Source organism: Pteronotus mesoamericanus, unplaced genomic scaffold, assembly GCF_021234165.1.
Source record: "Pteronotus mesoamericanus isolate MK-2021 breed Mesoamerican mustached bat unplaced genomic scaffold, CSHL_Meso_final scaffold_36, whole genome shotgun sequence".
Lineage (NCBI taxonomy): Eukaryota > Metazoa > Chordata > Mammalia > Chiroptera > Mormoopidae > Pteronotus > Pteronotus mesoamericanus.
The window spans coordinates 14,782,094-14,808,507 of NW_026555313.1; the positions used below are offsets into that span (position 1 = coordinate 14,782,094).

Here is a 26,414-nt window from a genome sequence, read left to right on the forward strand (position 1 = left end):
CCTAGGATTACTACTTGACTCCTCCAGCGTCCCCGAATTTATTCGTTGTCAACATCCATAATTTTAGAGTCATAATTATTCCTCTGGGTACTATGCCTATTGGCATTTTGAGATGTCTGAAGTTTCCTATTTGTCCTTGTTTGACAATGCCCAGAATTCCCTTTTACCCTAATTTAAACTTCGAGATGACACAATCTACCCCGTAATTTTTTTTTTTAATGGTGGGCGGGGAAGTAAGAGGCAAGTGGGGAAGAAAAGCGGGTTAACTGGGGGCTCTTTCACTGTATCTTTCTGTCAGACGTTCAGCTATCTTCTAAAATTTATTGTATTGGCGTGGCAACTCTAGACGCTTAACAAAACTACAAGGTTAAGACAAAACCTGGTCAGTAGCTTAAAAAAACCCCGCAAAACACTAAGTCTTAGCCCCGCCCCCTAAAACACCCTTGCGGGAGGCGTGTGAACGGGCGGGGCGGGAAGGGCTGTGCTCCGAGCGCTGAAGGATTTATAGGTCACCCAAGAAGGTTAGCGGAGTCCTCGCCGCGCGGAACGAGAGGGACCTCTCTGGGACCTCTCTGGCACCTCAGCCTGCCGGAACCCTCCTCGAAGCCCAAGGGCGTCAGGCGCCAGCGCTGGTGTCCGCCGGCACTCAGGGAGCCTCTCGCGGCCGCTGTTGTGCGGCCGGCCTGCGTCGCATCCGGTAGTTACCAGACCGCCGGCTATGGCCGCCGCGGGGGGCGCCGGGCTTCTGCACGCTTTCTCCGTGGCCTTCGGCGGCGCAGTCCGGCGGTGGCGGCTGCTCGCCGGAGCCCGCGCGGGAGCCGGCAGCCTCCCGGGAAGCCGGGGGCCGGGCGGGAGCGCCGAGCCAGGCCTGGTCGGCTCCGCGTTCGCGATTCGGCCGCTGAGCGTGTCGACTCCGGCGCGTTGCAGGTGAGGCGCGGGCCTGCGCGTGAGGGCTTAAATGTTTCTTTTCTAGGGGGCAGCCCCAGTCTCGTGGCGACCGCGATCGCCGGGCCTGATTTTGGCCCTGCTGTTTTTTTTTTTCTCGGACGCCTGCGCGTCGGTCACACGCCCTGAACCGCCCGCCTCTTACCCCGCCTTTTCCGCGGCTCTCCTCGCGACCCTGTTTTACAGCTAGACGCCGTCACTTGTCTTCCTGGACACGCCGCAAAGTTTGCGAGCCACTGACGCCGGGCGGGAAACGGGGACCCAGGGCCCCCGATTTTCCTTTCCGAAGTCCTCAGGAAAGCCGGGCGCTGTGCTGCCACTGGTTGTCTTTGTGTTTTGGCTTAAATCTAGCCTTTGCTATTCCAGGAACTTGCAGTGGCCGTCGTAAGATGCACCTCATTGAGATCCCGGTCAGCAGTTTTTTATTGAGTCTTTCTCCTGCAATGTTAGGACATCCTCTCTCCAGTTCTTTGTCAGGGGAATGCCTGTTAGCATACGCCCACTTACCCTTCCTGCTTCCCTTTATGCTCTCTTCCCGTTTAACGCTGTTGATACAGCGTTAAAAGCCGCCGCGTGGGTCTGGCTAGACAGGGTGTTAAAATGGGTTTTGGCACGTACTGCTGAACTTGTCTAACTTCCTCTATCTCTGTGAACTGCAGTTTTCCTATTGGTAAGTGGAGTATAACAATTTTGTAGGTCTCACAGGATTATTTGAAGAATAAATGAGAGGATACAGGTAATGCAGGTAGCCTTGTGCCTGGCAAATAGCAGGGCTCAGATGTAAGCTGTTAGCAGCAGTAGCTTCTTAGCATCCAGTGTTGTTTTGTGTTAATTGTTGAAAGAGATGTGAGAAAATTTCCCTCAAATATGTTGAGGTTTTATATTCTTGGGCATATTTGTTTTTCAAAGACATAATCTCCTTAGGTAGAGATAAAATGTGCTCCTCGTTTCAGAGAATAGGAGCATGCTGGGGCCCTGTGTCTTGCAGAACTGCTCTTTGATTCCCTGCAGGCACGCAATAATAGGAAGCTAGAACCGGAGGTAGGGAGAAACTGATGGATTTGGTGGATTTGTAATCTGTTTTTTCCAAATTCTTCTTGAGGAGGTAGCTGAGAATAGGGTGTAGGACTTACTCCTCTTTTCCCCCTTAATCTTATTATGTAGTGGGTGCTCAGTAAACTTGTTGCATTACTGTGAGGGGAATGATGGAGAAGGCAAGCTGGATTTATTTTTCCCTATTTTCCCTGCACTTCTGCTTTTGACCTCCCCTCTAAGCAGGTGCCTTATTTTCTACAATAGATGCTTCCTTAAAAAATTGTTTATAAATTGGGACATGTGTTTAAATCAACATAAATGCTTTTGTAAATGGAAATTAATAAGCCCCCCCCCTTATTGTTTGGATCTGGGTATTATGAAGTTGTCTTAATGGGAAGCACATTTGTTCTATTCTCTTATGATCCTTCCTTCCCCCTCATTGATTCCCTCATAATCCGCTTTCCCCCTCGTTGGCACAGTTTCTGTTGATGGCCTTGTGCTCCTATGCTGTCCAGTATGATCACCACTAACCACATGTGGCTGTATAAAATAACCAAAGTTAAATAAAATTAAAGAATCAGTTTTGCAGTTGAACTTTTCAGTACTCAGTAGCTGGTAGCTGCTGTATCAGACATCACAGGTATAGACCATACAAAGGTCAATTGGCCAGAGCAGTCTAGAAGCTGTAGTTTTGACTTTGAAGTTTAACTCCAAAATACCGTGACGCAATACTTTATATTTTGTAGTGATTTAAGTTGAAAAGAGCTTTCCATATATTATTTCACTTGATTCTTGAGAAAGTCCTGTGAGGTAGATAAATGGGAATAAAAATTCCATATTAAGTTGCTGGCAAAACCAGGACTAAAAATCATGTAGTTTTTGAGCGCCATAATAGCTGGTAATTCTTTAGTCCGTGGGGTCATTTGGAAGAGTTTAGGTGGCTGTGGAAGTAGGGAGCCCTAGGTGGGGGGCCCTTTTCTTAAACCAACCATCCCAGGCTACTCTGGGTGGCAAAAGGGTGGGTTTCAGCAACAGTAATTGCCATCCCTGAACTTGGTTAAACTAACCCTGACAGCTTTGTTAAAATGTTTGCTGTGGTTGAGCAGAATAAATGGCAGTGAGTAAGGGGTAACAAATGAAGAACACAGTTGTTTGTGGTGTTAACTGATTAATTGATGGTAAATTTGGAAGGATCACAATTATTTCCCAGTGTATGAAATCCTTTCCTTCTTGGGAACAGCTAAAAGCTTTCTGTTAGTTACATTTGGGGTAGAAATCTACAAAACTCACTAACACTGTTAATAGTGAATGGATAGAATTACTTGGGTAAAGTACCTATATCATGCTTTAAGGAAAAAAAAAGTTTCCACAACCTTTCTCTTCTCTATCTTCTTTCTTCTTCTCTTAGCAGCTTGGCGAAGTCAATCTTATTCCCATCTTACCCAGAAGGAAGTAAATGGCTTCCTATGGTCATCTAATGAGTGTATGTCAGAACTAGGGCCAGAATCTACATCTGTTTCTTACATCCATATTTTTCAGTGACAGAATTACCTTTTCTCTTTCATTTCTGCTTCCTCTCCTGTCCTTTGGTAAACCTATTAGTACTCTTACCCTGCAGGGTTTTTGTTTTTGTTTTTTTTCTGGGACTGTACACCTCTTAATACATAGCAGCGGTTCAGGCTTCTTAACAACAAAATGACTGAAACTTTAAATAAAAGTTACTAATCAGTATTTGTTGAACTCTACTCTGTGTTGTGTATTTTGCATACATTGTTAACCCATTTTTAAAGAGGGGTCTGAGGTAAAAGAGACTTCGAATTACCTTGCTATAACTTCGCTCCGGAGTGCTCTGGAAGAATAGCAACCCTAAAACCTGTGGCTTTCATCAGCAAGTACAAATGATGGAATTCTTTCTGTTGCACTTTTACCAGGTGTTTGATGATGTCAAGTCTCTAGACTGCTCTGCTAGGCTCAGATCCATATTTCTATCTGGCTTCTGGATATTCTCATCTATTTTTTTTCTATTATTAAACAGGTCTAAACTCAAACTCATTTCTGTCTTCTCCAAAGCTCCTTCTCTTCCTCTGTTAACCCTGTCTTAAACTGTACCCCCTAATTGCCTGAGCTGGAAACCTCAGCATTATTTCTTCCCTCTCTCTCAATTCATTTTATATTGGTAGTCACCAGAACCTTTTAATTCTTCCTCCTGGTTATCTCTTAAGCCAATAGCTCCTACATCCTTGCTTAATTTGTGCTGTTTTAATAATTTACAAAGTGGTCTTCCTGTTTTCAGAGTTTCTTCATTCTCAGCCATCCTACCTGGAATATCATGAATAATATTCAGAATACTTGTTTTGAAAACTTTTTTTTTTTTGCTCTGGAAAAAAGTTGGACAGTACATGCCCTTTTGAGGGACTTTCACACATATTTTTGGTAATTTTTAATTGATGGAATTCTCTTTTTTCATTGTTGAAATAACTAATTTGATAATTTACAAGATATTTATAGCTCTGGAATTATTTAATTCTAGGTTTTACTTACATTAAAATTTTCTTTGATAAGGATTGTTACCATCTACTGGCTGTTGTGAAAATTACAACTATCATTTTAAGCTGAAGTATGTATTTTCAATTGTGAGGTAAAAATTAAAGTGATCAATGGTGGAGGATATCTAGTTGCTTGTATAAGTTGTTTTCCCAAAATTTGTTGTGATGTTTGTGGGAAGGGAAAGAAATTTAAGTCAGCTAGCTGATAGATAATATAACATCCTATAATAAAACACATAAGGAACTATTATATTTATCCTCCCACAGATTCAAACAAACAAATAATATTTTCTGATCTCTGATATTTGAGTACACAGTGTGGAGCAAAGTAAGATATTCAAATGTTCAGAAAACTATCAAACTGCTGCCTGTAAGCAACAGTACCTATCAGACACATACACAATTGTCCTATTAATGACAGAATGATTTGCTTTTCTAAAGCTCTCCACAGCTATGGTCTGGTCTTTTAGGGACACATTCATAGAGACACTGTTACTCAAATTGCTGAGTGCAGTATGGAGTTTCATGAGTGATAATGATTGCTAAATATTTTCACATGACTGTCCCATGACCACTACAGAGAGAGATGGTACACAGCGAGATACATAGCCTTGGTAATGATATAGCTACCATTTCCTTTAAGGTGGCAGAGCTCTCCTGCTAGGTGGGCAGATAGACATGCCTTTGATTTTGTGGTGTCTTCTTCCCAAATGAACTTTGGAAAGAAAATACTGTAAAAGGGCATATTTACTTGCATGCACATACACACACACCACTGTTTCTTTGACCTTACACGCTCTTAAAACAATTATTTTAAAGTATCTTTTGAAATTACTGAAAATAATAAAGGACTGCTTCCTTTCCAGCTCAGAAGATAAAATAACAGTCCACTTTTTAAACCGTGATGGTGAAATACTAACAACCAAAGGAAAAGTTGGTGACTCTCTGCTAGATGTTGTGGTTGAGAATAATCTAGACATTGATGGTTTTGGTGAGTATGAAATATTCCTTAAAATTTTTAAGTGAAACTATTGAATAGGTTTCAATTCTTTGTTTAACCAATCAGTGTCTCTCTCACATCTGTATTTCTTTCTCTCTCTGGAATCAATTAAAAAAATGAATGGCTTATTTAGGTAAATAACTCATTGGTAATTTATATACAGGGTATATTCTATAAATGTGTGTATAATTGATCTTCCTTGTACGAGTTCATATTTAGCTACACTTTAAACTAACCTTAGTTTCTCTGAATTCTTTCACAAATGAAAAGTAGTACATAGCACCGTGATGGAAAATAGACTGGAATCAGATAGATTATGGTTCATAATCCTCAAAACTATAGTAGATATAAAAAGCAAGTGCTTAAGCCATGGCTGGGTGGCTCAGTTGGTTGGGATGTTGTCCAGTGCACTAAAAGATTACAGGTTTGATCCACAGGCAGGGCACGTACTTAGGTTGTGGGTTCAATTCCTGGTTGGGGTGCATATAGGAGGCAACTGATTGATATTTCTCTTTCATATTGATGTTTTCTCTCTCTCTTTGTTTCTTTCTCTCCTCTCTTCCTTCTTCTCTTTCTCAAATCAAGAAACATATCCTCCCTGGGGTGGTGTGGCTCAGTGGATTGAGTGCTGGCCTGCGAAGCAAAGGGTCACTCATTTGATTCCCAGTTACAGCACATGCCTTGGTTGCAGGCCAGGTCCCCAGTGGGGAGTGCAGGAGAGGCAACCATGCATTGATGTTTCTCTCCCTTTCTTTCTCCCTCCCTTCCCCTCTCTCTAAAAATAAATAAATAAGTAAAATCTTTAAAAATAAGTAAATAAATAAATAAACATACCCTTGGGTGAGGGTTAAAAAATAGAAAGCAAGTACTAAAAAGAGAAGTTAGCAATTATTAATTACGTAGTTATTAATACAGATTCACTGTTCATTATAGACTGTGATTCATTGACGAACATTGTCACTTACTAGCCATGACACCTGGAGCAAGCCACTTTAATATCTTTATGCCTCAGTTTCTTTGTCTGTAAGATAGGATTATAATAGTACTAACCTCATGGGATTGTTAAAGATTAAATGGAATGTGGAAGTAAAGTGCTTTAGCACAGTGCCTACTTTGTAAGAACAGTAGGATTTATGGCATTTTAAGTTGGATTACTCTCATTCTCCTCCCCCCAGCCTTAAAAATCTGGCAGTAGCTGTAAAAAGCAAGTGCTTTAAATATACTTTAGCTACTATTAACATAATTAGTAATAAAGGTGCACTGTTCATTATAGCAAATTTAAAAAATGCAGTTAAAAAATACTTACCATGATCTCATCACACAGAGATAATTACTAAAAGAATCTCCCCCACCCCCAAATACCAGAAATACAAAAAATTTAATGCCAGCGCCATCTTCAGTAGTTGGCAAAGACTTCTGCGTTCACTTATTCAGACTTAGCAGAGAACCTTTAAAGATCAAAGATCCTAACATGTCCAGAATTTCGGCATGTAAATATAGACTTGAGATAAGCTAAACTAGGTCCACAAAAGGTGGGTTAAGCCTAATTCACCATCTAGAATAAAGATGCAAAGAAATCAGGAAGTCTGAAATGTTATTCTTATATAGAAGAAGTTATTGTGACAACATGGGGGCAAGCTATTTTATTAATCTAAAACTGAATACAGGAGACCCTTTAAATATTGTTCATTTTAAGTCATGTTCACAGATGAACACTATACTTAAACGAGGCTAAGTACAGAGTCTCTTTACAATTTCTCCCTGGGTGATCTCATCCGTTCTGTGACCTCAAATCTTACCTAGATGCCCATAAACTCTTAAATTTACATTGTTAGCTCAGACATCTTCTGAGCCTTGGACTAAAGACCCAGCATCCTTCCTTTATATCTTTTCTTGGAAATTGCACAGGTATTTTTAAGTCAACATACTTAAACAACAACTTTTGATCCCTCCCGCCCCTGCAAATGAAACCTGTCCTTTCTTGAGTCTTTTTTGTCAGTAATGAGCATCACTCAGCTGTTGAAGCCTGAAACTGGAGACCATTTTATTCTTCCTTCTACCCCATCCCCTACCTCCAGTCCATCAGCAGCTCCTGTTAGTTGTGTCTCCGAAGTATGTCTTCTATTCAGACGAGATCGGGCGCGTTCAGGGTGGTATGGCCGTAGACCGAAGTATGTCTTCTATTCAAAGTGTGTCCTAGTCTCTCTATCCCTGAAGTCACGACTTGGGGCTGGCTGGTTACTATATATCCAGAACTGTGCCCATCTTCTGCTCTTGAGCCGAGGAGCTGGGCGATTTGTCATTAGACATGTCCCCTGATTAAAGACCATGAATAACATCCCATTTCACTTGGGCTAAAATCCACATTCCTTACCTTTCTGCCTTATCTGGCCCAATCTGGGTACCCTCCATCCCCATTTCTACTTACTCTTTTTCTCACTTTGGCTGTGCTGGTCTTTTCTCAAGAGCTGAACTCACTCAAAATTTTTACCTTTGAGATTTTGTATAAACTTTACAATTTTTAATTCCTGGGATACTTCCCCCATCCCTGCCTTGAAAATCCTGTATGTGTCTAGTCTCAGTTTTATGTTACTTCCTTAGTGAGGCTTTGCCCAGTCACCCAGTACCATAGGGTTTCTCTTATTAGCCTAAACTCATTATTCTCCATTACAGTATCCTGTTCATTTCTTTCATAGCATTTATCACAGTTTATTAATTATATATTTCTTTGTTTACTTGTGCATCTTTCTCCCAAGAGACTGCAATGAAGAATAAAATCATTCCTGTTTTATCTCTTAGTGTATATGAAGTGAAGTAATGAGTGGATAAATGATTAAAAAGGAACAGTTGTAAATTTTGGAAGCAATGCATATTTATAAGCATTTTTATTTCCAACTTCTGTGTGTTTTTGGAGTGTACTGTAATATTCTGTCACTAGGGGGCAGTTACACATCTCTGATCAAATTTACCTATTAAAAAAAATTTTTTTTTTAAAGATTTTATTTATTTATTTTTATACAGAGGGGAAGGGAGGGAGAAAGAGAGGGAGAGAAACATCAACGTGTAGTTGCCTCTTGCATGTCCCTTACTGGGGACCTGGCCCACTACCCAGACTGTGCCCTGAGTGGAAATAGAACTGGTGACCCTTTGGTTCACAGGCTGGCACTCAATCTACACTAGTCAAGGCTAAATTTACCTATTTTTATTAAACTTCCTTGTTTTCTTCTGCATTACCTATATTCTTCATATGTCTGTTTTGAGGAAAATTATTCAAACTGGGAGATCATGATGTTTATATAAACCTATATTCCTATCATGTTTATTGACTTCCTAGTATTATAATGTATTTCTGACTATTCTAGGTCAAACTTTATTTTATAAAATTAGATTTTATATTTATATGTAGTTTCACATTTTTAATATATATTCCGACAGCTATCCAGTGGAGTTTTGTTTGGGAAAGGGGTTAAGTGTGGCCCATCTGTATTTTCAGCATCATAATAGATCCACAAAGTGATCTTAATGTGAGATACATGTGCATGCACACTTGCATATACACATACAAAACAGCCTTTCCCTGTTGGCAAAAACTCAAATTACATGAAATAGTGTGCAGATATCTTGACTTCTCTGGGAATAAACCTAACGGCAAGAATTTCTGAGCATTTGTACAAAAGCTTACTCGTCTTTTTTTTTTTTTTTAAGTTCAGTCGAAAAGTTTTATTCATTACCTACTTTGAAATTAGCCAGTAATCATGCCTTATTTATACTTAATGTAATTTTTAAATTATACAAATTTGAAATTGTGCAGATTAACAATATTAAGGTTCTTACTCTAGTAAAATCAAAACTGCTGTGAAAACCCAAAACTGTTGTCAGGAATCTCATAATTTCAAGTTGGCAGGCTGTGTGAACTCTAAATTTTACATTTCCTACTGCAGCTAAAGTGGTGCCACTTTGGTTGGTAAACAAATACCTGCCATTCTTGTTAGTATCTTAGGAACTGTGCTGTTTACAGACATCTGAATGCCTGTGTAATTTTGCTGACTCTAGTGCTGATATTTTAAATTGTGATCTGATTGTAATTTAATATTATTTTAAAAGCTTATCCTAGTTTCAGCCAAGCATTCATTATATGATAATGCTGAAAAATACATCTGAAAATGAGTTATTTTGGAAGTTAGAAGTTAGATGTGACAAAATGTTATAAAGCAAGCCAAAAACTTGTCATTATACATATTATTATTAATGTAGGAGAAAGAACTCTGAATCATTAGCCCCAATGCCGACAAAATAAAAACAGCACTAAAGCATGTATACCTGTAAATTCATGAAAATTGTATAAATAAGTAAGGATGATGGATGAAATGTTGTCACCATGAGCTGATATCTGTATGGCTGTAATGTGTCTGTAAGTCAGATTATTGTTTGTGCTAAGGCATGTAGTATTTTTAATTATTTGAAAGGTGGATATAATAATGTAAAAAGTTTTACTTCAAATGTTTGTTGTACCCAAGTATAATTTTAAACAAAAATGTGAGGGATTTTAACAGCTCTGGGTGTAGAATCGTGGTGATAGCGGCAGGGAGGGCAGTGAGAAGGATCACTGAAGCGCTTGGATTCTTGCGGCTATGGAAGGATCTAACCACTGCCATGTGGAGCAAAAGGATGAGGACCAAGACCACCAGGAAGTGCCCCCAGCGCGTGCCCTCTGATGTACTTGCCATGTTTGACCAGTCACAGAGTCAGGAGTTTTAAAGAGGCCTTCAACATGATTGATCAGAACAGTGCTGGTTTTGTCGACAAGGAAGATTTACATGATATTCATGCCTCCTGAGGAAAATCCAGCTGATGAGTAGCTAGTGCCATGATGAATGAAGCAGCAGGTCCCATAAATTTCACCATGTTCCTCATGATGTTTAGTGAAAAGTTAAATGGCACAGGTCCAGAAGATGTCATCAGAAATGCTTTTGCTTGCTTCGATGAAGAAGCAACTGGCACCATTCAGGAAGATTACCTGAGAGAACTGCTGACAACAATAGGAGATTGGTTTACAGACAAGGAAGTGGATGACCTATACAGAGAAGCACCTATTGACAAAAAGGAAATTTCAATACACTGAGTTCATACATATCCTTAAACATGGAGCAAAAGACAGATAGGACTGAAAAGAACTCCACCTTCCAGCCAAAATGTTCCTTGTCGCCACTTTGGGTATTTCTGAGACTTTCCCTTAGAGCCTATAGCATGCTCTAGCTTTACAGTTTTTGCCTTTCTTGTGGTATTTATTCTCAGCCATTTCGGGCACATGCATCTGAATAATCAGACTGGAAATGGGACTTTTTGTCATTTTCAGAATAGAAAATAGGGTTATTTAACTTACAAGCCTCCCACACTCTATAACTGTAGTCTACACAAGTCAATATACTTTCTCAGATAAAGGTATTCACTCAATTTTTTCTGAACCATAATTAAACTTTATGATGAAAACTTAAAAACCAAAAAATGTGATATGAGGATTATAGATTTATGAACTATGAACCCATTTCTCTACATTTTGTTTCATTGAGAAAATAACTCAAATTACGAGATTTAAACAATTTTCAAAATCTTTGAGATTGCATCCCTCATAAATGTATGTGTGTATCTGTATATATAAATACATAGACATATGTGTGTATCTGTATACACAGATACACAGATAAATGCATTTATACATACATACACACATATACATATTTCCCTCATTAATTTACTCTTATAAAACCAACGACTAATAAAGATACTAAAAACCGACAGCTACCCATACTGCTCTAGACTATATATAAGCAGTAAGTAAGCATAAGTCACATAACTTTTACACTTTCAGTCCCCATCTCTTCATGTGTCATTTTATTATTGTACTCATATTCTGATCAACTATCAGTTTTAGATTGAAGGCTATGTAATGGTAACTTTTGTACCCTTTTCCCTTTTATAGTTTGCCTCTCACTGCTTGTTTTGTAGTGGTTTTTTTGTGTATGTGATAAGAATAAAAACAACAGACATTCCCAATTTTATGAGTAGTTTTATTCTCCAAGTCCATTTTTAGGTCAGCCACCTGGCATTTGCAATTTACTTTCTCATGGAAATCATGTTATATATGGTGTCAAAATTTTCATGCTAACCTATGGAACCTATTTCTTCATAACTACTTAATCACTCTTTACAGTTTGGTTTTATGAGAAAATGCATTGCAACTTTTAATGCAAGGTCAAGAACACCTTAACTACTTGGTCATACCTACTACATACACACACACACACACACACTCACTCACTCACTCACTCACTCACTCACTCACTATATACCACACAATAGGGACTCTATCCTGGGCAGTGTTCTATGTGTACTTGAGAAGGATGTGTCTTGTAAATCTTTGCTGCAGAGTTTTTTTTTCTATAGTAGTACTTGTATCACAATAGGACCATTATGTTTCTCTGGTTCAGTGTTAGCCATCTTATACAGGCAGAGTTGATTTCATCTTGAATTTTGAAGTTTCTTTTTAGTATGAGGAATAAAAAAAATGTACCTGGTCTCAACTTATAGTGGAGAAAGTTTGAAAGGGACTGTAAAATAATGAGGGATCATGAATGTGATACATTTATTTAAAGAATAAACATGGGACTAGAACATGTAATAGGAACTTAGCTTGTAGGAACCAAAAAGTTAATTTGTATACACTCAACCTTTGTCAAATTCTTACTCAAATACTCTCTTCAGCTCTGAGCTTGGCAACTTAAGCAAGATGTGGAAACAGTTGGCAAGGTTCGTGAGAGGGCAATAAAAATGATATTAGAGAATGAAAAGAAACCTTTAAAAAGGTTAGAAGAATTGGAGTTTCCTAGGGAAGAGAGAATTTAAAGCATTTGAAGAGTTGGATGGATGGTAAGTAACTCCTTACTTCATCTGACCAGGAGGTACAAAAACAAATGTCCTAAGTCTTTCTGTTAGGATTTATGGGCATTTGGACTTTTCTCTCCCTTCTAGGGTGATTGAGACTATATTGTATGCACTTTTCTTCCCCCGGCTTATCTGACATTGCACTTTTCTGGTTTTCTGTCTACCATTTGGGACATTCTTATTTTGATTGCTTTTCTAGAAGGGCGTCTCACCTTGGCTCTCTCTGCCTCTGATCCTTCCTTTCCTCTTTCCCCCCTCTCGCTTTTTGAAATCTCTTGGCTTTTTCTTCTTTTTCATCTTAGATTCGTCCTTTACACAAAACCACCAGTGAGATCTATCCAAAATAAAGTATGCTACGTCACTCTCCCACTCAGGATCCTCTTGCAGCTCTCTGTAACCGGGGGCACAGGTTCGTACCCACAATCTCCAGGGGCTGGGTCTGGAAGAGGGGCGATGGGTTCATTCATAAACCCTTGGCCAGTGTCATCTCTGGTAACCCATCATGAAAGACAGTTTACTGAGCCTGTGTTACCCACCCAGCGTGTTGGGAAACAGTGGAGAACAATGGGCTTATGGAACAAGTTCAAGCTCCTTAGAAAGCAAGTGGTCTGCTGCTCCTGCAGCCCTCACACACCTCTTGCCCTGGACTGTGAGTTGTTTTCCTTGCATCTTCTGTTATACTTGGCTTGCAGTTTTCAGGTTGTTTTTTTAATAACAAATCTGAAGATAGTTGCTGGGTATATTTTGTAAGGGTTGTTTGACTACATTTTTGAAGACAAAAGGGGGCTGGATTTCCTGAGGGATTTGCCATTTTAGTTTTGAGTTTGTCTTCAGTGGGTATTTTTTAAATTGAATTTATTGGGGTGACATTGGTTAGTGCAATTAATTATATAGGTTTTGGGTATGCAGTTCTATATTACATCATCTGTGTGCATGGGTTTTGATAAGATAAACAATGAAATGAAGATAAGTATATATTTATTGAATACATCCATTTAGAATGGTAATACTTTTCTATAGAGTCATAAAATATTAGAGCCAACAGGCCCTTAGAAATCATCTACCACAATCTCTTATTATACAGATGAGAAGAAAACTGAGAGTCTTGCCCAGGACACAGCAGATGGTGTGGTAGGTCCATGTAGAGCCTGGACCCCTAATCTCAAGGTTGCACTACACCAATTCTCCTTTTACTATAGGGGTTTTCGAACTTGATATATGTATCTGTGGGGGTGGGGTAGAATGGGGGGTGTATATATATATATGTGTGTGTGTGTGTGTGTGTGTGTATTTTGTTTTATGCAGAGAAAGGCCTTTTTAAGTAAAGTATATCCATTTATCTTTTATGTGAAATATTTCAAATTCACACAAAAATAGAAAACTAAGATACTTGTTCAAATTACTAGTTGGTGTGTATGTATATTTGTGTATTATATTTAATATGTAAGTAAGGTGATTTAGATTATTGAGTGGAAATGAACCTGTTGTCTCCAGCATTGGAAAACTTACCTGAAGTCATGACCCATCTGTAATTAGTATTTAATAGTATGACTTTAATGTATTTATTCAACTTTTTGCGTTTAATTCTTTTTATATTTATAAAAAGAAAGTTGAATTACTCTAAGATTTCTATAATTTTCAAATAATAATAATTACCAACATTTGTATAGTGCTTACTATCTACCAGTCATGGGTTGCAAGTACGTACTCGTATGTTAAGCACACACTCATATATAATTCTCACAACTACTATGTGATGTTGGTGAAGATAAAATGTTGAGGAAACAGGCATGAAAAGTTAGGTGGCCCAACCTGATGCCCTTAGTAAAAGTGGAGCTGGAATTGAAGCCAGGGAGTCTGGCTGCAGAGCCCACGCTATTATTCCTGTGCTTTGCTCTGTGTTCTCTCTCTACTTAACCTTGTTACTTAGATTTTATAAAAATGAACATTTAAGGAAGGCTCTCTTTCTTGATTTTTTTTTTTTAAGGGTAACAAAAGATGAATCACAAAGGACTAAATTATGAGGGAACAATTCTTCTAAAATGTTCTATCCATTCAGAGGAAAATTAAGGTTGCAAGTTATTGATGGTAGTTGGTAGTTATCTTACATATATTATGTGTTGTTTATTGACCAAAAGAAAATCTAAATCAAACTGAAATAACTCCTAGGAGTCTATAATCTTCAAATTTGTCTAATGACTTAAAAAATTAGTATTAAAAAACAAACTAGAAAAACGATTTTTAAGTTGCAATGTAACAAGAACAATTGTGCACAATTGTGTTTTGTCAGACCCTCCTGACTGCCACAGTTTAAGAAGAGCCCAACCAGATTGAGGGAAGGGGTTTACAACCGCTATAGAAGAAACATGTGAGAAACTTGGGTGTGCTCAGCCTAGAGAAGGAAGGACAGTCGCAAATATCTGAAAAGCTGTTGTTTAAAAGAAGGATTCATTAAATAGTTAATGAAATTTTCATAGAAACAGTAGAGAGGTGTTTGCTAGGGGCTAGAGGTAGTAAAAACTTTCGTCTGTAAAATAATTAAGGTCTGAGGCTCTAAAGTATAACATGACTACGGTTGATAGCACTGTTGTAAAATTGACATTGCTAAGAGAATAGAACATAAATGTTCTCACTAAAAATGGATAATGGCTGTGTTAACTAGATGACAGAATACTTTTGCAGTGTATGTCAAATCATCACAGTGTGCATTTTAAATATCTTACAACTTTATTTGTCAATTATATCTCAGTAAAGATGGGGTGGGGGGAAAGGATTGGATTCTTTGGGATAGTATTGGATTATCTGGTGGAAGTGTGAGTTACAGACTTTAGCTCAGTGGAAGCCAAATGCAAAACTGGTTGGCTTATATGGGTGTAGATTTCTTTCTCAGGAGTTTTTGAGCAAAGGTTTGGTAACCCCTGGGAAAAGGATATGCAGAACAGATTCAGTCATTTCCCTTTTTCACAGCACCTGGCATATGATAGGCACTGGTTAAATAACTATTAAGTTAATAGATAAAATATGAGACAGGAGAAATATCTCATTATTTAAAACCAATGTGACTCTTAAAGTGAATTTATTTGATTCTGTCCTGATTACAAGGAAAGACCAAGAGGGAAGAATTGTGTGACTTTATTTAGATGCAGGTTTGGTTGCTTTCTAATTCCTCTTATATACCACAAGGCTTCATAAATTGTGTTGAGCGCTCCAGAATCTTTTTGAAATAATATGTGAAAATGATTTTAAATTGAGTGTGTATGGGGGTAGGGAGTTGTCCCTCTCATTATTCGGAAATAAAGTCTTATTTATGTATGCCAATGCTGATTCCAAAATATACAAATAATTAACTTTACTTAATTCAAACCCATTTTAAATTGTGTTTAATGTAGAGCAAAATATGTTCAATGTCTGTTGCTTTTTTAGGTGCATGTGAGGGAACCTTGGCTTGTTCTACCTGTCACCTTATCTTTGAAAAACACATATATGAGAAATTAGACGCAATCACTGATGAGGAGAATGACATGCTTGATCTGGCATACGGGCTAACAGATAGGTAAGATTTTAGGACCACTTCAGTTGTACTGATAGTCTGGGAAGGTAAAGGTGTTATTAGTTCATGTCTGTCAAAGACCAGACCTCTGTGTGTAATACTGTCCTTTCTGCATAAATAGATAGCAGTTATAGACTCTGAATATAAAATATGACATTTCTCTGTTTTCACTATTCTACAGTTTAGCCCTTAAGAAACTTTCCTTTTTACTAAAGTAAAACGAAAGTTTTCCTAGTTTATTTTTATTCCAGAAATTTAAGATTTATCGCAATTTAATGAGTTGGAATTAAATCTAATGCTTTTTATGGTATTATGTTAATGTATTATGTTAACATGAATATTTATCACAATTTAATGAGTTGGAATTAAATCTAATGCTTTTTATGATATGTTAACATTAACTTAGAAACATTCTATTTCTAAGTGTACATTAAACTACATCAGTCAGAGGTTATAATTGTTATTAATTAATAGGTAGAATTACTCTTAAAAATGATATCTAAAGCAGCAATTGGGTGATACCAAGTGATGCCTTATTCTTAAAAATTATATAATTTGGTTGGAGTTAGGGAGAGTAGCTAGTTGATTTATTGTTTTAAGAGGCAAGATAATGAGGGCTCATGTAAGGTTGGCTTTGGTGTTTATAAGTTGGTGACCCTAATGAAAAATAATTTTTTAAAAAATTAAAAATAATAGTAATAATAATAGTTTTACTTCATGTGTATTATATTACCATAATTTTGTTAGACCTTTAACAAATTATCTTATCTAATAAACATAAATTTTCTTTCTTTTTTTAAAGGTTTTATTTATTTTTTAGAGAGGGGAAGGGAGGGAGAAAAAGAGAGAAACATTAGTGTGTGGTTGCCTCTCACACCTCCCCCAACTGGTGACCTGGCCCACAACCCAGGCATGTGCCCTGCCTGGGAATCGAACTGGCGACCTTTTGGTTTGCAGGCCAGCACTCAGTTCATGGAGGCACACCAGCCAGGGCTAAAAAACATAGATTTTCTTATTTTCACAAAAATGCTTAGGCCATTGGTATTTATTTAGAGGTGAAGAATGATTTTTATCCCTTTTGTAGTTCATTTCCCTCTTGGTGGAGGTGAGACTAGTACCCTGGGGAGAGGAACTAGGAAGATAGTATCTCCGTAGAGTCCCAAGCAGAGCGGATTATGACTGCCATCTGTCTGTCCCCCTCACATCTTTAGGTGCCACCATCTCTGTCAACAGCTTTTTTTCAGAAAGTATAGTTAATACACAGAATACACTTAGAGATTGCATTAATTTGGTTCTAAGAATTGTTTCTCTCCTAATAGGAAGAGTAAATCATGGCCAACTGCTTACCCTTTTATTTAGATAACTTCATACAACTACTTACCCTTTTATTTAGATAACTTTGTAGGTGCATGGAATAGGTGATATTCTAAGTGAAAAAAAAAAAAATTAGAGGAGAGATAGGGTTAGAAGAGATGCACAAATGTCAAAAGGTACAAAAGACCTAATGTAAATGTGAACTAGCCAAGAACTTTAATAATAAAAATCTGAAGTTTTAGAACACGAAAATGAAGAATAAGGACTAGCTTTTATGGCATTAACTATTAATAGGACATCACCAGCTAATGGTGGAATTAATGGTCGATAGAAAGAGAGATTCAGGAATTACCTGTGAATCTGTATTTGATGACTGTGAGCACTTGCTGCCACCAGTTCCCATGGGTAATCTACAGAGAGGCCTCAATTTCTGTATTTGTAAGATGAGGATAAGAATAGCTACTTCATAGGGTTGTTGTATGAAGTGCTGTGGAGAAAGCATTCATTAAAAAGTAGTTGTTAGCATTATAACTATAATCATACCAATTTATGTGTCAGGTACTTACTGTAATGCACAGTCAATTCAAGATTATTTCTAGCCATCAGAGTTAGGCAGTGTTATCACCATTTTCTAGGTTGGAAAACAAGGTTTAGTTGCCAGAAATTTGCTCAAGGCTGCACAACTAAAGAATGATGGTCCTGATTTGAATCAGTTATTTTGGGCCTAAAGCCCTTCATTTTTTACTTTTTTCAAGATGCCTCCCCAAACTTAGAAGTAAACACAACAGCCAGTATATTCCACTGTCAGGAATGAATATATGACAAGGGTGACTGGAGAAAGTATCTTCAAGGTTTGCACGAGTGTCAGAATTTTGTGGGACTAATAGTGAGATGAGGGAAGAAGACCTGCTGTCTGTCGTCTTCTCCAGATGTGTAAGGCACTTTCTACACTGAGTAGACCTTCAAGCCAGAGACCTTTAAGGAGGTAGAGAAGCAGGGGAGAAAGCAGCCCCAGCGTGACTCTGTGACTCGGCCCTTCCTTCCAGGGTCAGAGAGCCAGCAGGGGCTCTTAGTGCTACCCCTGCCTGTATTTCCATAACACACCTTTTACTTATTCCACCCGGTTTCACTGACAGCTCTTTCTATCTCTGTTCCTCTTACTAAGTTAAAAGTTCCTTGAAGGCTAATGCTATCAAATAACCACCTGTGTCTCTAGGGCTCACGAGAGCACTAATTAATTGGTCTAAAGTGGTTTGCCTCATTTTCTCCCTTGCAGGTGGAGCTTCATGTGTACCTCAGTTTGTCAAGGCTGTTTCTAATAAACAAATAGGAACTAGTGTAGAAAGGGGTTTCCTTTTCTATTAATAATCAGTATTTCCCATGGTTGTACTTACTCCCTTACTCCAAAACTTCCCAGCGGTTCCTCATTGCTTCACCACTTAAAACTTGAACTCTTTTATTGGCGTTCAAAGCTGTCTGTGGCCTGGTCATTTTCAAGCCCATCACTCTCTTGTCCTGTGTGCCCTGCGCAGCAGCCAAGCTAAAAACCCACATTGCCTCACACGTACCTGGAATTCTGTTACCTTTGCCTCAGATGTCCTTCTTTATCTATTGTAAAATATTAATTCCTACCCATTCTTCAGAGCCCATTTGAAACACCAGCTCTCCTGGACAGAAGTGCTTTCTACCTCAGACCTTTTGACTTTCTAGCATTTGTCACAAGCTCATATGTTAATTATCTACTAATGTGTCTTATCTCTTCTATTTGGTTGAAAGTTCACTCCTTAATACTCATATTAGCAACTAATCCTTACCGTAGTCCAGTGAGGAACCTGTTTATTGTTCATCTTTAGGATGAGATTAGGAAACTAGAGTTTGGGAAGGGGTTTGTTAGAGTTTAGAGGGGTTTGGGGAGGTGTTTGTTAGAGTTAGTTAGAGTTGAATAAAGTGTACATGCAGTGTTCAGGCTGGATTCTGAACCACTGGTCTATTTGGCTCTAAGGCTCTGATCCCTGTTTCCTCCTTTTTGCCCGCCTCGAGTGCCCAGCATGTCAGATATTCAAAGGATTGAAGTGAGTTGCTGTTCTTCGTATCCCAACTGACTTTTTAGTGCTGTGCCTTTAGATGTTTAGTAAATGCTTAGATATGTTCATGAACCAAGATCTGCATATAATATTCCATCAAATGGAAGACAATTTGATTGTAAGACTGGCATTTATTTTTGTGTGCAACTAAGAAAGAAAAATTGGTTAAATGCTAAGATAACTTTGTGCTAGTAAGAATAGGGCACAAAGTTTTCTTAGCATTTAACCAATTTTGCAGAGTAAAAGAGCTATTTTGAATTACCTTGGCATGACTTGTATATCTGTTAAAAAAGGAAAGTATAAATAAAATTGGTAGTATCTCTGAAAAGAAGAAGAAAATGGAATTATAGCTATCTTCCAATTACAAATACTTGCTTTATGAATATCAAATTTATACTTCTACAAATATCAAATGTATACTCTGCTGTGTTTTTGTATTTTTAGTTTTTTCTTTTACAACCCTTTGCACTAATTTTGACTGATAATTAAATTCAACACATGTAGTAGTAACATATTTCTCATAACTCATTTGAAGAGACACCTACATGAATATTGTAACCAAGTTTGCAGCTCTGATGAGACTACTGCCTCACAATGATTGTATGATGTCATTGATTTTAAGATTTATTTTGATTTTAGAGATGTTAAAGGTGTGGGGAAAATATGTATCTGATAATTGATGACTTCCCAATTTCTTATTTTAAAGTGTCTATTGTCTGTATGATTTTAATTACCTCGGAATTGATTAATCATTTTCTTGGGATTGCTAAAACCTGTTTTCTTCCCCACTGTTCTGCCTCTGATTATTTTATTTCCTGTCAGTCCTTTCACCAAAAAGCAGTAGTTCTGGTGAAACAATTAGAAGATGATGGAGACTGAAGACTAAAATGAAGCTTCAGTCCACTAGGCTTTTTGTTTTTCATGTTCCCATTTTGTTAACCTCTAGTTGAGAGTTGAATGTATCTTTTTCAACTTAATAGAAATTTAAAAGATAAATAAATTTCTAACTTCTTTGGGTAAGAAAGTTTTCTATACTGCTGCATTGTTTTATGAATAATACATATTTAGTACTAAACCATACCTCCCTCTTTTTCATACAGATCCCGGCTGGGCTGCCAAGTCTGTTTGACAAAGTCTATGGACAAAATGACTGTTCAAGTACCTGATGCCATGGCCGACGCCCGACAGTCCATGGATATGGGCAAGAACTCCTAGGATAGAATAAATAGGAATATTCTACAAAATTTTACCTCTTTTTATAATTATTACTTCATAATGTAATTAAATGAGAGCATGGATGAATGGGTTTACTATTATGACCAGCTTTACTACTTTAATTCACCTTGTATAACTATTACATTTTGTAGTTCAAAAGTATGCAATCTTTATTTTGGTTAAATTATTAAAAGGAAATCAAATATTAGAAAATAGTATAATAAAACATTTCCTACTTTACCGTGTTTGTTTAGCAACTTCAGCAAAATATTTTCACATAAATCCTATGCTTACTTGCCTATAAAGTAGGTTTGAAAAGGTATTATCCCTGTTAGATGTGGATGAAGGCAGAGGTCTAAAATGGCTTGTCTGTGGCCTTAGAGTGAATTGGAAAGTCTGTACTAGACCCCACATCTTGTTACTACAAATTAAATGTTCAGATTACAACTAGAGAAATTGTGAATATCTTATTTATAGTAGTAATTAAGTGTATGGGAATTAAGTATAAGTAGTAAGAATGTGTATGGGAAAAACTTGCTTAGTGAACTGATTAACTTCAAAGACAACTGTAACCTTATACATAAATATTTCAGAATTTTGATTCAGTGAAAAGTGTAAGTCTGAGCATAGGCAATATAACAAAAAGTTGGAGGAATAAACAAAAAATTAGGTGTCTTTATTCTTTTCTGTCTTAAGTAGAATGGTTGGTCTTTGTAATATTTTAAAAATTAATGCTGGTCTATAAATCTCTTCCTGTAACAGAACAGAGAACTTATGGATTAGGTTTTCTCTGTCCTCAGTTGCACGAGGAAATGAGCCAGCTTCCGCACTGCACAGCCTGACCTGAACGGAGCTGCCCAGTGTTTGGCGAGCTTGGCAGTATGCACAGTTCTGAGGACGAGGGGGAGTGTCTTGATCACCACAGATGACCAATTCCATGGCAACCATTTGTAATTTTATCTTTACTATGAGTAAACTGGTAAATGATGATAAAGGGGTATGCAGTATCTCTTGGAAATACAATAATACATCAACTAGCTTGGACTAATTCTGGGGGAAGGACAGAACATATAAATAAAAGAAAAAAGTAAACTATAAGACCCTTGAGTTAGCTTCAGGTCCATCTGTGCAGTTTGATCATTTGCATAAATATTTAAGTACAGTATTTGATGTACAACATTGTGTTATGTCCATTGGGGAATACAGAGATGAACAAGGATACCCTCAGAGAGCTCACCTTTAATTAAGAAAAGATAAAATATACGTATGCACAAATAATTTGCTCAAACTAAGCTTACCGATTTGCCAAATAGAATAATTAATGTGTAAGAAGTGGTTAGGAAAAATTTAGGGCTTCTAATGTTCATTTGACATTTTGTAACGATCAAGTGCCTTCTATGTGGAGAGCGCTGTACTTTAAAGTACTTATTTTAGTTCTCTTTATTAGCTTCAATATTCTCCATGTATTCTTTGGTGGATTACTTAAACTCTCCTTTCTAGACCTTTAATGATGATATTCAGCCTAACCACTCTAAAATTTATGTTCTAATTTCCTCAGATTTCAAATTAGAAAAGTTTATATTAAGGAAGTTTAATTGTATTATTTAAATAAAATCTGCCAAACATTAAATCTCCTAAACTGGTTTGTATAAAGATTATTTTTTTCAGTTTGAAAAAAAAAATTTCTTCCATGTTTAAGGGTGTGTGCTTTCAGGTAACTGTTATCTGTTGCTGCAAAACAAATTACCCCGAAATTTAGTAACTTGAAACAACAATAATATTTTATTGTCTCCATTTGTATGGGTCAGGAATTCAGAGTTCAGAGAAGGGATGGCTCTTCACTGCTTCACAGTACCTGGGGCCAAAGCGAGAACACCTGAAGGCCAGGTTCTGGAATCACCTGAAGACAGGTGATTCCCCCATGGGACTGGCAAGTTGATGCTGGTGTCAGGTGGGGTTCTAGCAGGAGCTATTGACTGGAACACCTACAGGTGGCCTCTTTATGTGACCGGGGCTTCCTCACGATATGATGGCTGGGTTCTAAGAGACAGCAGCATGAGAAAGCTTGCATGCCTGGCAGAAGCTGTATCTTTTAATGACTTAGTCATGGTAGTTACACAGTATCACTTCTGACTTTTTTTCATTAGATGTGAGATGCTAAGCTTGGCCCATCATTTGAACAGAGGGATGTCAAAGAATTTGCATACATGTTTTAAAGCCACCACAGTAACCATTATTTTTCAGTTAACTTACATCATTGCCTGTGAAAATTGGCCTTTTAACTAACAGTGCTCTAAACCTTTTAAGAGGGACTAGATTTTACTGTTGTATTGTGTTTTCTTCTCCCAACAGTTTTCGCCTTGATAGTTGACTTAAATCCGAGGGAATAGTGGTGGGCTGTCTTTCAATGCTATATAATTTAGTTTACATTTCTCTGTCATTTAGCCAAAAAAGTCGTCTTCCTTTGGTCTAATACTCTATATAATTGTTGGTTATGTGCTAATACTTAATATTGTATGTGGTTTTCACAGATAAAACCAACCTTTAGTTACATAAGTAATTCAGAACTCCTAGATTACTTTTTTAAGTGAACCATTCTAAAACTTTCCAAAAGCTTTGCCTAACTTTCACTGTGAAAATATTATCTAATTTTTGTCTTAATGGACAGTTTTTCTATTTTCTGTATAACTATTTAAGGATCATTTGGGTGGTAATTCAAGTGGTTTCCGTAATGGTAATTCTGCATTCATTAGAACTATTAACATTTCACTTGAAAGATTGTTTTCTAAGGGAAACTTAGATTTATTATATGTTTTTCTGTACTTCTTTTCTTCCTTTTTACAACTCTTCTAATTGCTTTTCCTTCCTTTAAACTACCTGAAATATTGTGGTAAACCACATTTTGTAAAAGGCAAAAAGATTTATGCAATCTAAAAAGAAACCAGAGCATAAGGTAAACCACATTTTGGACCAGAATTTGTTAGAGGGCTTTCTTCTTTACAGGATAACTTATCACTCTATTAAAAAAAAAAAAAAAAAAAAAAAAAAAAGGAATAATGTCTTACATATGCATTTAAAATAGTGTGTGAAAACTTATTCTAAGTGTAAACCATTCAAAGACATTCAGACATTACATAGGAACTTCATTTCCTATTGGAGCACTATTTAAGAATAAATGTAAGATCTTGGTGAAGCGGCAAAAGGATTCCTTTAATCACATGATACCAAGTTATTTTTACCAGATTTTTTTCTGTTTCTAAGTTTTTAGAAACTGAAAAATAAGAAAGCCAGCTGGAAGGAGAAAGACATGCTCACTAGCAGACGAGTGAATGTGGTTGTAGCAGGACAGAAACGAAGTTAAAATATAATTGAAACCTACCAGAAGCAACTGAGGAGAGAAGTTGACAGGAAAGATCTTACAGTTAGAGACATTACTTTTGCAAAAACTGTTAGTAATAAATCATCTAATCAATGTTTTCTTTCTCTTTTTGACTTCCATTTGTTTATCTTACCTGGATGTATTTGTCACTTACTTTTTAGACTTGATTTGATAATAGTGTTATAAAATTAAGCAGAGCCATTGTGTCTTTCTGGCTTCCTTTGTCTACTGGTCATTTCTGAAACCATTAACACTCAGGCTGATTTATCCCAGGAGTCGTTATCACTCCCTCATCTGTCCCAGTACTCTGCCTCAGATAGCCCTCTATAGCATTTACTATATGTGTTATATAACATTATGTAAAACACATTGGCACTTGTTATATATTCTCCCTGATAGATTAAGCTTTTTAAGAATGAGGACTGGGTTGTGTTCAATTTTGTAACTGGACTGTCTATCATAGTATTTAGCTCATAGTAGGTATATAATATACTCATATATCATGAATTAATCAAAACCTGGTCTTATAAGGAATAAGCTTCTTGCATTTTGCTCTGTGGCAGTCACCTGTTTGTGGGTGAGACTATTTGAGCTCAGTATAGGTCTGTATACTGAGCCTGCATCCTAACCCTAACTTGTCTGGAGTCAGGATACATAGGAATGTTTTCTTGAGAGATCAGGTAGTTTCCACTATATTAAAGAGGACTGTGTTCAACTTGTCATATACTTTTTTTTTATTATCTTGTATGAAACAACTTTTGAATGGGCTGAATGCAGATCCCTTTGCTGGTCTTAGATCTTGGCAGGTTGTTGAATCTTGAAATATGAATGCTGAGGTCCTGCGGGTGGTACGTGGACTCCCTTTCCTTGAATCATGGGGCACTGTCATGACCATGCCACCAAATGGGTACTTCTTCATCTTAGAAGTATCTGGCATCGTGTATTTCTGATAGCCCCTTGCAGTCTCTCCTCAGTGTAAGGCTTCTTCCTCTTGGTCCTAATGAGGATTCTTCAAGGAGGTGAAAAGGGATGGGTAGTTAACACAGTATTTTCCCAAACCAACAAGCCAAAGGAAGAAACATTGAGATGTTCTTCTTAGTCGTTTTGTTTAATGTTCTCTCTTCAATAGTCTTATTTTGTTTCTTAACTGATGTCCAAAGACTGAATGAGACTCAGACAGCAGAGTAAGCTCTCTTATGATAGTCTGGAGGAAACAAGGGATTAGAGGATTATCGAACTGGGCCACCTAAGGATCATCTGATGTTCTAGGTCTGGGACATTGGCAAACTCTGGTGGGCCAGATCAGGCCCATCGCCTGTTTTGTGTAAATAAAGTTTTATGGGAGCACAGTCAGGTTCATTCATTGCTTACTGCCTGTGGCTGCTTTCCTGCTTACAGCAGCAGAGCTGAGTAGTTGTGACAGAGAGCAGATGGCCTGAGAAGCAGGGTGGAGCAAAAGCAGGTTTACAGTTCTTACGGAAACATTAAACAAAAGAAGAATTAACTCTGTTTCCTGTACTCAAAATTGTAAACCTGCCTTTGCCCCATCCTCTATGTCCTATGTGGTGACCACTGTTCTAGGGAAGGTAACAGACTTTGTACTTACTATTGATTAGGACCCAGTCCCTCTAAAGCTAGAGGTTCAATAACTTAGAGGAAAAAGTAAGAGGTGATACTTCCAATAAAACTAGAAGGGAAGTACCTGTTGCTGAAATGCAAATCTAAATTGTTTACTTTTTAGAGCAACATCACTTCTTTCAAACCACACAGTTCTTTTTAATGCTCCCAAACAAACTTTTATGGAAACCTGTTTTGAAAGGGTAACTTCTCTACCAATGATCTGCATACTCCCCACCCACTAAGTTGAAACATACATAAGTTGAAATATGTTTCTTTAATCAAGCTCAAAAAAATATTCTACAGATATCTTGACAGCCCAATTTAATTTTTTTGAAGTATAATCATTGGATAAATCTTGCACAATAGATAATTTATTTGAGCAGAAGCTAAAACAATTTGGGGAAAGTTTTGATTCAGAAGGGTTCCATTTAACTTCTTACTGCAAGTATGTGCATACTCTGGCTATTCTGTTTCAAGCTGTGTATTCAACCAAGTGCCAGTAAGGTTCCCACATATACAGTGATTTCCGGTGATGTAGCCTACCTAAGATCATATTTGAATTACAAAATCAAATTCAAAATTACAAAACGTGACACTCCTGTGGTCTTTTTAAAAAGTCCAATCTCTCATTATTGAATATTCCAAATGCCTTCAGGAGTATCTGGCATGTAATAAATAGGTGGTTAATCAATATTGGTTGAATTTGTTAAATGAAGTTCCTTTGAAAAGACCTCTTTCCTTTGCCCAACTCTGTGCCCTGAAAGGTTTTGGGGTGGTGGGGGAA

General features: G+C 37.4%; 1 protein-coding gene and 1 pseudogene across 1 annotated transcript; both read left to right on the forward strand.

Annotated features, from left to right (window-relative positions):
* Nucleotides 1–477: 477 nt before the first annotated feature.
* FDX1 (ferredoxin 1) lies at nt 478–21,087 on the forward strand. The gene is made up of 4 exons (XM_054592520.1): nt 478–927; nt 5,393–5,517; nt 15,892–16,021; nt 20,517–21,087. The coding sequence occupies exons 1-4, from the start codon at nt 719–721 to the stop codon at nt 20,629–20,631; spliced, it is 579 nt and encodes a 192-aa protein (XP_054448495.1). The 5' UTR covers nt 478–718; the 3' UTR covers nt 20,632–21,087.
* Nucleotides 9,397–11,031, forward strand: LOC129086020 (myosin regulatory light polypeptide 9-like; annotated as a pseudogene).
* Nucleotides 21,088–26,414: the final 5,327 nt, after the last annotated feature.